Source organism: Xyrauchen texanus, chromosome 1 (assembly GCF_025860055.1).
Source record: "Xyrauchen texanus isolate HMW12.3.18 chromosome 1, RBS_HiC_50CHRs, whole genome shotgun sequence".
In the NCBI taxonomy this organism is placed as follows: Eukaryota; Metazoa; Chordata; class Actinopteri; order Cypriniformes; family Catostomidae; genus Xyrauchen; species Xyrauchen texanus.
Genome location: NC_068276.1, coordinates 13,004,398 through 13,017,224, shown reverse-complemented (window position 1 = coordinate 13,017,224; position 12,827 = coordinate 13,004,398). Strand labels below are relative to the sequence as shown.

The following is a 12,827-nucleotide window of genomic DNA, read 5'->3' as shown; positions in this document are numbered from 1 at the left end:
TAGTTTTATATCCAAAGTATGTAGATTTGTTGGATTTTATATCCAAATAGCAGTAGCTGAAATCTTTTGGGCAGTTAGACCAAATTACAGTATAGACTGAACAATGATCTGATCCAATGTGACACATACACAGTATAGTCAAATATGGCCATATAAATAAAATGGCATTATCAATTTATCACAATTTCTTTGCTGTACACCACACAGTGATCAGGGCAATGGTCCCAAGAGAACTAGAGTGTTCACCAGAGATCAAAAGGACCATTGCCATACCTGCCAACGGTGAAATGAGAAGATTTGCAGGCTATATATTTCTGTATTTTGTATTTAAAGAGTAAATATATTTTGTTCATATGACAAAGGAATTACTCAGTTGTAACTTTTATGATTTACATAACATTTTACATTGGGTTTGACCAAATTAATTGATAGGCGATTTAGCTTTCAAAATATACAGCTACTGTAGAATGTTATGTGAATTTCTATCAGAGTCTGTTGTCAATTACATTTTGTCTTAATCAAAGCCTATGAGATTTGGATATTGCTTTCATTTGTACAATGTTATTAGAAAGTAATAGGAAAAGAAACATTTGAGCTTCAAATACTTACATATAAGTGTTGTCCATTTAATGCTGTCCCGATCCGTTAAATTAAAGTGTCTAAGATTGGGAGTGTGGGCAAATAACTTCCAAAATTAGTGTTGTCACTAGTCTCTCTCTCTCTCTCTCTCTCTCTCTCTCTCTCTCTCTCTCTCTGTTCCCCCTCCCAGTATTTGAGATTTAATTGGATCCTGAAAAGCCAATATTTTAGGTGTTTGGCACCTAAATTATTGCAATGAACCATTTGTTCCAGTAGAAAAAGATGTGTATATACACATATACGGCTCTATTTTAGGAGCCCTAGAGCTAAGCGCAGCGCTATGCTTTAAGTCAATGGGCATGGCAATGAAGTTTCGGTGTTTTTGTGCAAGCATGTGCTAAGTCTAGGTGCAAGTGGGTTTGGTGACATTTCACGTGCATGTGTTAATGGGCTGGATCAAGTGCAATTTATTTCTGAGGTTTGCCTCCGGTTATTGCACCATCTGCTTCCTATTATATAGTCTATACCCTAAAGCACCAGCGATATAAATATAGACAGCAGCAGAGCTCGACGTTAACACTTGTATCCCTACTGGCAGTAATAATTGTAATAGAGACTTTTCTTTTTCTTTCTTTCGTCCTTTTTATTTGTCTCCGGACAAGTAACTTTTTTACTCGGACAACTGAATGACCAGGCACATGACAATGCTTAATGTTGAGCACATTCATGTCAAGTCATAAAGATGGCAGTGGAAATGGACAGAAAGCAACAAAAAATATAAATAGTTCTATTACAGTAACACACTCCTTTTATAAGCATATATTGTATAAATATAATATAAAACGGCTACAACAATGATTGTCAGGGACAAATTGTGATGTTCCACTACACCTTCAGAGTTTGGACATGAACTTTAATACCACCTGCTGGTGGAATCTCCAAACTGCAAATGCTGGAACTGAATTTAGACTTGCTTTTGAAATGTCTTAGTGGAATGACCTATTCCTCAGCAAAATAGGAAATATCGCTTAACGCCAATTCATTAACATACAATACACCCACAGTGTGCGCGCATGCACCTCCAGATAGTGCAAAAACTCCCAACCATGACCACTTGTGCTTTGTGCCTACACTTGGAGAGATATCAGCTGACTTGACTTCTAAAAAGGAACAGAAAATCTATTCAGAGTAACAGGTAAACTGAACAAATGATGAATGCAGATGGAAATAACAAACCAGTGCATTAGGCAGGAGTGAATGATAAAGAATAAGTATGCGTAACTATTCTATTTACCTTCAGACTTTTTAAAGACATAAAGAAGTGCATATAGTTATTGAAGTACTGTAACTCAATCAAGACTCACAAAAACAAATAATCATGCACTCAAGCGATTATAATTCTCTTTTAGTTTCCTCAATAAAAGACATAAAAAATAGTAACCACACAGCTACCAATCTAAATGGTACACCCATGCTGATATGACAAGTTCTCAATCACAAGACAGTCATGTGCAATTAGTCATACAGGGAATCAAACAGAAACTGAATGAGTTTAATAACTAGTACTATCTTGCCATTGAACATATTAATTCCTACAGAGGGCGCTCTGCGGCTCCTTATTACCAGCTCATTTAAAATTCGTGCAAACAACAACGTTTCTTTGCTCATTTTAGACATTTACACATTATTAAACGTGTAATTCTCATTTATGTTTAAATTGTTTAATCTAACCACGGAAATATTGCCATAATTGCAGTGCTAGATGCTAAACCTTATACGCCTAGATAGAGTAATGGAAGCCAGCAGTGAGACGTCATAATGCAAGAGGCGGGCCGAAGGAGTGACCGACATGTAGTGGCCAGTCATCAGCGCGTAAACGGGAAGAGAATCTGACCAGAATGAACCTCTAGTCTAAACTGTTGTAAAAAAATAAAAACATGGGGTTTATCGTTCAGGGACGGCTCTTTATAATGAGACGTTTAGTTATATATGTTTAATCAGTGTTTCACAGTGGCGCCTGTCCTCTTTCTCCTGCTTGTTTACATTTAGTTTAATTTTTATATTAATTTATTTTGGTCATGGATTACCTGCTGCAGGTCAAAGTGGGAGCGCTGGTTGGGCTGCTGTTCTTAACGCTGATTTTTGGGTTCATCCCAGCGCGGATGAAATGGTTTCGAGACTCAAGTGGAACCGGTAAGTTATAATATTTCTAGAAAAAGTCCTGGGTGTTGTTGTTGTTGCTGCTGCTGCCACCACTACGAAATGTATCGTAACATACGTTATTTTTGTTTTTGTCAACTACTCATGTATCTCTTCATGTATGTGTTTATGGATGCCAGTAAATATACATGCATGTATTTGCATGTGTTCTTGTGGTTAATTCTTTATGTGTGTATGTGTTCATTTATGCATGCATGTGTATGTATTTATGTATGTTTTACTACACCACATACAGTTGCTCTGTACAAGAACAGACACATGAGAGTCACCTGACAGAGCCTAAAGCTTTACTACACTAAAACATGCATTGTACCTACCTGGTTCATAGATGCCCTTTGAAGTGGAAGTGAAACTCTTGTTCTGCTGCTTAATCAGCAAAAACTGCTGCTAAACATGCATTATAACAAACATGGTCCCTAGTTACCCAGATATGTTTTATGCAGCCTGATTATGGTCTTTACCTTAGACAGAGAGATGTTACAAATAGCCACATGTGAAACCAGAATAGCATGTGTAAGTTGGTGGTTTTCACACTGAGTGACTTGAAACGTTTTTTAGGTGAGTAAATTAGCTCATTGGTTGAGTTAGCTTTTAACTTTAGGGCACTGCTTAGTCAAGCAGCTTACTGCAGGTTTAGCTACGCCCTACAGTTTAAGTTGTGAATCATTAAAAATGCCCATCCATTCCTCATATCAATCAATCAATCAATCATGGGATTTCCTTTATTTATTTTTGGCTTCTGATGAATATTGCATTTACTTTGGCTGAAAAGCTGAAAGGCATGATTGGGGAAAGATTGCACCAATCAGTGGCACCATTAATCAATGTAACATGTCTTTGATTTTGTCTTTTCTTTGTCTTCAGCAATCCACAGGGCAGTGCTGAGTTTTGTGAGCTGTTTTGCGGGAGGCGTCTTCCTGGCCGCATGTCTATTAGACATCATCCCAGACTACCTGTCAGACATACAGTTGGAACTCCAAAAACAAGGCCTTGATGTGAGCTTGCCAAAATATTTCTAGCAAATATAAAATTACTTTGTCAAAGGAATAGTTTAGACCAAGGGTTTTCAAACTTTTCGATTCCAAGGAGCACAAAATATGGTGAATGCCTTGTAAAGGGCCCCATTCCTAAGGCAGCAATATATTGAAATGTATAAATAATATACACTCACCTAAAGGATTATTAGGAACACCATACTAATACTGTGTTTGACCCCCTTTCGCCTTCAGAACTGCCTTAATTCTACGTGGCATTGATTCAACAAGGTGCTGAAAGCATTCTTTAGAAATGTTGGCCCATATTGATAGGATAGCATCTTGCAGTTGATGGAGATTTGTGGGATGCACATCCAGGGCACGAAGCTCCCGTTCCACCACATCCCAAAGATGCTCTATTGGGTTGAGATCTGGTGACTGTGGGGGCCATTTTAGTACAGTGAACTCATTGTCATGTTCAAGAAACCAATTTGAAATGATTCAAGCTTTGTGACATGGTGCATTATCCTGCTGGAAGTAGCCATCAGAGGATGAGTACATGGTGGCCATAAAGGGATGGACATGGTCAGAAACAATGCTCAGGTAGGCCGTGGCATTTAAACGATGCCCAATTGGCACTAAGGGGCCTAAAGTGTGGCAAGAATACATCCCCCACACCATTACACCACCACCACCAGCCTGCACAGTGGTAACAAGGCATGATGGATCCATGTTCTCATTCTGTTTACGCCAAATTCTGACTCTACCATCTGAATGTCTCAACAGAAATCGAGACTCGTCAGACCAGGCAACATTTTTCCAGTCTTCAACTGTCCAATTTTGGTGAGCTCTTGCAAATTGTAGCCTCTTTTTCCTATTTGTAGTGGAGATGAGTGGTACCCAGTGGGGTCTTCTGCTGTTGTAGCCCATCCACCTCAAGGTTGTGCGTGTTGTGGCTTCACAAATGCTTTGCTGCATACCTGGGTTGTAACGAGTGGTTATTTCAGGCAAAGTTGCTCTTCTATCAGCTGGAAACAGTCGGCCCATTCTCCTCTGACCTCTAGCATCAACAAGGCATTTTCGCCCACAGGACTGCCGCATACTGGATGTTTTTCCCTTTTCACACCATTCTTTGTAAACCCTATAAATGGTTGTGCGTGAAAATCCCAGTAACTGAGCAGATTGTGAAATACTCAGACCGGCCCGTCTGGCACCAACAACCATGCCACGCTCAAAATTGCTTAAATCACCTTTCTTTCCCATTCTGACATTCAGTTTGGAGTTCAGGAGATTGTCTTGACCAGGACCACACCCCTAAATGCATTGAAGCAACTGCCATGTGATTGGTTGATTAGATAATTGCATTAATGAGAAATTGAACAGGTGTTCCTAATAATCATTTAGGTGAGTGTATGTTCCTACTAATTGGGTTCAATTCCCAGGGAACACACAAACTGAAGTAAGTTGCTTTGGCTAAAAGTGTCCATAAATGTAAATGGAAAATTGAAAATATGTCATTTGTATTTAATTGAAGGGATATATATTTTTTCTACCCACAATTAGATGTATAGACCTACAGAGAGATGTTTTCAAATATATTTGTCCATAAAAAAACGAACAGAATGTTTAGCAGAACATAACCGAAAACCGGAACTAAGTGATTTTCAATTGTTCCAGAGTGAAAAATATTTTTAAATGCTGGTAACTGGTTATAAACTATACATTTCATTCCAATAATTTTTTCTTTAAGCCAAAGCGTTTATCACAGTACATTTTTGGAACTATACCACTTCATGTTGCCTGAAAATATAAACATGTGCTTTGATCCTGAAGGAAACTGCCCCAACACACATTTCTTTGCCTAATTACCCATTGTGGATGTTGCATTCTGTGAATGAAGACCTTTTTAACAACTATGTATAAATACTGCATATTCTATGAATGCACAACGAATCCAGATACAAGCAAAAATAGAACTTCACTGAATTATTGTTAGGTATGATGCATTAATGCAGATTTGTTGCTGCCGAGTTTGACTCAGAAGCAGATCTGTAAATAAAATTATACTTAACTGTTAATTAACTGCTTGTTATGATTTCTATGCGGATAAATCCACCACACAGGGGAAAAAATTGATTATATTTGCTTATTTTGTTTAGGCAAGTGGCTTAATTTGGGCTTGGTTTTCCAGACCAAATCACTTGTTTTGCTTGAGAGATCTGGCCACACTGCAATTGGTATTTCAGCCACCCTTCGCTCATATAGAGTCATATAGTCATTTTTAAAAGAACATTATTAACAGTTCTTTTACTTTGTTCTAACCGTTAACCTTTTTGAAAGGAGGCTGCAGAACTTCTGAACCGGAATATAAAATACAGTTTTTGCTTAAAATGAATATAAATGAAAGGTCTTGGTCATTGCTCGCTTTTGCTTTATTGGAAAGAGCAGCTTGAAGATTCTTCAAAATTACTCCTTTTGTGTTTAAACTTGTGAAAAACTCATAAGGGTTTGGAACAACATGAGGGCGAGTAAATCAGAGTGAACTATTCCTTAAATTACTGATGTATGTTACTTGTTACTAATACTGATTCTTCTTGTGTACCAGGAGGGCTTCCCTCTCGCAGAATTCATCATGGCCTGTGGCTTCTTCACAGTCCTGATCTTGGAGAAAATAGTCCTCAGCTGCACAGAGGGACGCAGAAACGAGGAAACGGCTCCTCTTTTAGCTCCTGAGGGCCACGGACATGCTCATGGAAATCACTCGCTGAATAACCTGGAGGGGAGTGGTCACCACGTCCATGTGGATCTACATGCACACTCGTCCTTCCGTTCCTTCATGCTCTTCCTGTCTCTCTCCCTCCACTCAGTGTTTGAGGGTTTGGCCATCGGCTTGCAGACCAAAGACACCAAGGTGATTTATTTAGGTTCCTCACAGAGTTTTTTGTTATTTTTGACAACTCAGTTTTGAGTCACTGATTGATTTAGGTATAAAGGTTTACAGCGTTCCAGTTAAGGAATGCTGTTTACAGGTCTGGTTAGCATTGAGACTTCAGATCATTGTGCTGTTGTAGGGCTTTATCTATCCAAAGATTCCCTCAGACTGCAAATTGTTATATAACCCACATATCATCTCCTTTGGATAAATGTTAAAGCAAAAACCCTGCTCGACCTTCAGCACCAGTGTGACTGTTACAATAAAACAAGCATTATGTTTGTGTTTCCAAATAATCTTTCCCCAAGCATCCAGTCCTGGGTACTAGTAATGGATTACATGTAATCTGGATTACGTTAGAATTGCCTTAAAATAGGACTATGTAAAAGGAATAGTTCACCCAAAAATTACAATTCTGTAATTTTTACTAACTAGGGTTGGGCGATGTCCCCTAAATTGGCAGTTGACGATGTTGACAGTAAAACATCGCGATGGACGATGATATCGTATATGAAAAATTATAATTTCGTTATTTTACTAACCCAACCCATCGTTGGCGCTTTATAGGTTGCACGACACGTGAAGCATTTTTTTTTTTTTTTTTTTAGCTTTCACTTAAGAAGAGTTGTGCACTTTTTATTTTGATATATCTCTTTACATAAATACTATTTTCCACTTAAAAACTATAATTTCGTTATTTTACTATCCCAACTGACTCATCCGCGCTTTCCAATAGGTTGCACGTAAGGGGGAAAAATATTTCTTCCACTTAAGAAGAGTTGTGCACGTTTAAGCACTTTTTATTTTAATATATCTCTTTACATAGATATTTTTTTTTTTACTGAAAAAAGATAATTTCGTTATTTTACTAGCTCAACTAATTAGTACTCATCCGGGCTTTTTAATATATTGCGCCTAAGAAAAAAAAGTCGTCTTTGGGCAGCCTTCTTGCGAAGAGAACAGCCACGCTCACTGATGAGCAAAAGGTCGAGGCAGAAATGACCATGTACCTGCAGGAATTGGCCATTGATGGGGAAGAGGACGACAAAATGTTTCCGTTCATGGCAAGATTAGCACGGAAATATCTGTGCATATGTGCTACCAGTACTCCATCAGAGCGGGTCTTCAGCACAGCGGGTAGTGTAGTTACTCCAATCCGCAGCTTATTAAAACCAGATAAAGTGAATATGTTGGTATTTCTGTCCAGAAACATCGAAATTTAAACATGGTCTATGGTGAAAGATATTAGACTTTACGCATTTTTCGGCATCCGTTGCGGAGCTATTCGATTTTGCATATTATTTTTTAAACGTTCATTTGTGTAGTTAATATGACCACTTTACAATATTTCAATAACATAATTTATTTTGTAGCCTGTGCTGAAGTTAATTGTGCTGCTAATTATAAGTGAAATGTTAATGCCGAGTTTCGGTCTGAGTGTTGTTCCCGTTTTCTAGTTCTTTATTTGTTGTTCTTCTATGTTTTAATAAATGTGTGTTATTCATATTCACCTTGTTTCTTTCATTTGATTTGACATTATGGATTTATGGCCAAGGAAATTTTTCTTTAAAAGTATTAACCAGACAAAAGTTATTTGACGTTCGCTGGTCTGGGTTTATCTTAAACTGCTGCTTCAGTGTATACAAGAGCTATGTGACAATGAGCAAGATTTTCTGAGACACTACAACTACTAATAATTCATTAATAAAGGCTATTTTCTTGTAGCCTACAACATAAAATATTTTAATCTAAATGTACAGTGTAAGACATGTAAAAAAATTACAAGAAGCTAACAATGTCCAGATCAATATTTGTGTAGCCTGCCTGACACGGTATTTTCACAGACTAACACGTCACGTCTCTGGCATATACTACAGTATTTCAAATAGCATATATGCATTAGTTATATTCTCAATTTAATTTACAGAGCAATCCCTGCAAAGCTTTTAGGTTAACTATAGAAGAGACTAGGATTAGTGAGTCACACTAGCAAGACTCGCAAAAGGGGGCGTGGCATCACGATGGTGGCTCGACATCGTGATGTTGGTCAGCCATCACGATGGACGATGATATCGTCCATCGGCACAACCCTATTACTAACCCTAATGCAGTGCTAAACCTGTAAGACGTTTTGCGACACCAAAGGAAAAAAGATTTTGAGGAATCTTCACTCTGCTCTTTTTCATGCAAGCATCCAGTCCTGGGTACTAGCAACGGATTACATTTAATCTGGATTACGTTATCAGATTACAACAATCATGACATGGAATTAGATTAAATTACATTTTAAATACTCCTAATCAGATTATAGTAACTCTTTTATGGATTACATTATTGCATATTAATTTATTGATCCCTCTATTTCTTCATCTTACATCTCATATACATTCTGTAAATCTTCAAGTGTTTTCAAAAGGGGCAGGGGGTGCAATTGCACAGGCAGCCGATGTAATTGGATATTGCAATATATATCGCAATATCAATTACATCGGCGAATATTCTTGCTTTAGTGATTTTGGATTGAAAATTAAATAAATTTTTTAAAAGCAAAAAACTTAAATCAAATACATTTCTAAATTCAAATTACACTCCAAACGAAACAAAAAAGCAACTAAAATAATGAGGTGATCAAAAAAATTATATATAATACAGTATGTATATATATATATATAAAGTAACCACCATTCCATTTACCATCAGGTAAGTATCCATATAAACATGCAGGCAGAAAACTACTTGCACAAATGAAGACATAATAACAATTATAAACAATTAAAAAATGCGTGTAAAGGGTTTAATGGAAAGGAGGAGGTGAGAACCGGCTTGACAATATAAATAATATTTTAATTACAAACACACACACAGGGGTCGGCCAGCTGTCCGTAAATCTCCCTCTTTGTTGCACTGCAGTTTTCGGTTGGCCTTTATCCCTCTTGAGGGCTAATTATCCTGATTAGGGGCCAGGTGTGCAGAATCACAACCCAGCCCCACTCCGCCCAGCCACATTCCTCCCTCGTTCTCTCAGGCCGGAGAGCAAGCGGCATGGCGTACACCCCCCTTTTCCCCGTCTGGCAGAAGGTCATCCCTGTCCACCTGGATGAGGTAGGGGACAAGGGGACAAAAAGTGTGGCACCTACGTGACGTAACGGAGATTGTGCTATATTAACAAAACATTTTTAAAAAGAGAGGGAAAGGCCGGTTCTCCGATACGCCGTAGCTTGGTCCTCAGCCACTCCTCCACCATCTAATGGATGACAGTCGCACCTCCCTGGATGGATCGGAGGCAGTCCTCTGGCCCCTAGCGGACGGAATGCCCGCCGCGTTTTTGGTGGATGGTATGGGTCTCCCCCACCCATGGCAGCGGTAACCACTCCAGGCGGTTGGTTGGGAGCCCCTCCTCCCCTCACGGTCGGCGGCCGTTCCTCCACTTCCAGGCGGCCGGGCTCCTCCGGTACATGGCCACAGCTGCTACTTTGGGGTGGATGTTAGTGGCGAGAACTTCACTACGGCGCATCCCTTTCAGCACCAGTGTAAAGAGATAAATAATATCATAAACAAATATGATATATTCTGACAAGAAGTAATCCAAACGTAAACGTAGATTACCTTAATATAATTAACCTTTAAAATTGAGTTATGTAATTTTTGCAACGTTAAAGGAATAGTTCATGTAAAAAAAGAAAATTCGGTCCTCGTTTACTGTAAACCTTAAAACTTGCAACATTTCAATTACCAGCCCAGATCTTTGCTCACTAAGCTACTTCACACGTTCATGTGAAGTATCACATGAATATATCTCATGAGTCATATGTTGGACTGTTGTGCATTGTCGTTTCCTTTAACATTTTCACTTTCTTGACTCCTCTCTTGCTTTCTCTGTTTAGGTGCTGGAAATCTGCATCGCTATTATTGTCCACAAGAGCATCATCGTCTTCAGTCTGTCAGTGAAGCTGGTTCAAAGCGCAGTCAAGCCCATATGGGTGGCTCTGTACGTTACGGTCTTCGCTATGATGTCTCCGCTCGGCATTGGCATCGGCATCATAGTGATCGAGGCTGAGCTGAAGGCCGGTGCTTTAATACAGGCAGTGCTGGAGGGACTGGCGGCCGGAACTTTTGTCTACATCACCTTCCTAGAAATCCTTCCTCATGAACTGAACTCCCCAGAGCGGCCACTGCTCAAAGTCCTCTTCATTCTGTTTGGGTTCTCTATAATGGCCTGCCTGAGTTTCCTGGGCTAAAAGACACTTTTATTTTTGTAACCATATCAGGAGAACTGACGGTCTTAAGGAGATCACAATCGGATGAGACTTTCAAAACGGCACGTGATTTCAAGACAATGAGAGACTCTGTTTGCTTGCTTTAAAAAAGAACTGAGAGTTTGATTTTTAAAACCACACAAAAATATCTTTTGTTTTACTTTTACTTTTAACACATCAATTCACACTTAATTTTAAAAGGTGCCTTTTCAATGGACTTTCATACTTGAAACTTTTACTATGGGGATTTTACATTTTGTATCTAGATTCTTGAGGAATACAAGTAGTCCTGTGTACTTGTAATACATTTATTTACTTGAACAGGAATATTTCGCTGAAGTATTATGTTTTCATGCCACCTTTGTGTTTCTTTACCAGCATAGCATTAACCCTTCTAACAGGTTCTGGATCTAATCAAATACTTACATGTTAGTATACATTTTTCACATGATACGATCATTAACTGACACTTTTTATTTGTTTATGGTTTTTATGTTCTGATTTATTTTAAGAAACATTTTTCAAAAAGATAAGACACAAGATTCCAAAATTGGGAACATAGTTGTAAAATATATTGTGTGTACATTAAAGAGCATCGATGTGTATTTTTCATAATCATATTATTGTATGTTTATTTACTGTGTTTGCAGAATCATTGAGCATCATATTAAATACATATGAATACATGAACAGTTTAAAAAAAGCAGGCAGAACAACTTGGTCAGGAATTGAATTTATGTCTGAAATGATGTTTTCAGAGCATTTTCCCTAACAAGCAACTGAATGAAACAACATTTAAAAAAGCTTATTTGTAATTAATATAGAAAATAAAAGCTCACTGATCAAAAACACTTAAACAAGCCAAACAATACCACTAGTTACTTTATGACCATGAACTCTTTATCTTGCAATACCATATTTTGCCTTAAGATGCCCGACTGTTGCGAATGAATGCACTTAAATCATTGACAAGCTGCTTGAGGAGAAAGATCAATTAAAAGGATTGTTCTATGGGAGATCTTTATTTTACATCATGCTACTAATCTGCTGGCCTGTAGCCTGCTGGATATCATCTAGATCTTCTGTCTGGTCTTAGTGGTCCTCAGTATTTGAATTCAGAAACAATCTCCAAAGTAAACCACATGAAAAAGTAAGATTTTTATGGCAAGGAACCTCAAATTGCTACAATCTTTGCTTACTAAGTAGAAATAATAAAAATGGAATAGTGTAAACAATTTACTGATTAGTAGATTTTTTTTTTTATTAATGAGAAATTACAATAATTTGAATAAAATAAAACTGTTATGACCATTTTCAGATTTCCAACACAGAATTATAATTATGCATGTATTAAACCTCCAATGGTTTTCAAAAACGAGCCCTATTGTTATGAATCAGACAAGGGCAGACGAGGAGTGAGGATCTAAATGCAGTTTTCTTTAATGAAGGAACAAACGGTGAACGGGATAACTAAAAATAAAACATAAACATGAAAAACATCCACGGCGGGCAGGAGAAACATTGAGGACAACCATAACATTCAACGACCGACAACGAATGAACAAACAACAGGGCTTAAATACACAGAAGGATAATGATTAAATTAAACACAGGTGAGAACAATGACACTGGCTGTGATGAGGGCAGGGGATTATGTGAAGTGTAGTTCGGGACAGGTGACGGGAGAAACAGAGCAGACAACGGAATCGTGACACCTACCTGTGGTGTGACATTTTCACTTTTTTTTTTTTTTGATGATGATAATGCTCCCGTTTCTTCTTCCCTGAAGGTATAATTGGGATTTTATGGTATTCTAATCTGTAAATTTCTTTACATTACAATTTTACCAATAATTTGCATATGCAA

General features: G+C 38.0%; 1 protein-coding gene across 1 annotated transcript; it reads left to right on the top strand.

Moving 5' to 3' along the window:
- Positions 1 to 2,468: 2,468 nt before the first annotated feature.
- On the top strand, positions 2,469 to 12,053 carry LOC127619164 (zinc transporter ZIP1-like). Its single transcript, XM_052091985.1, has 4 exons — positions 2,469 to 2,772; positions 3,664 to 3,794; positions 6,379 to 6,684; positions 10,590 to 12,053. Exons 1-4 carry the CDS (start codon positions 2,658 to 2,660, stop codon positions 10,941 to 10,943), a joined length of 906 nt encoding a protein of 301 aa, XP_051947945.1. The 5' UTR covers positions 2,469 to 2,657; the 3' UTR covers positions 10,944 to 12,053.
- Positions 12,054 to 12,827: the final 774 nt, after the last annotated feature.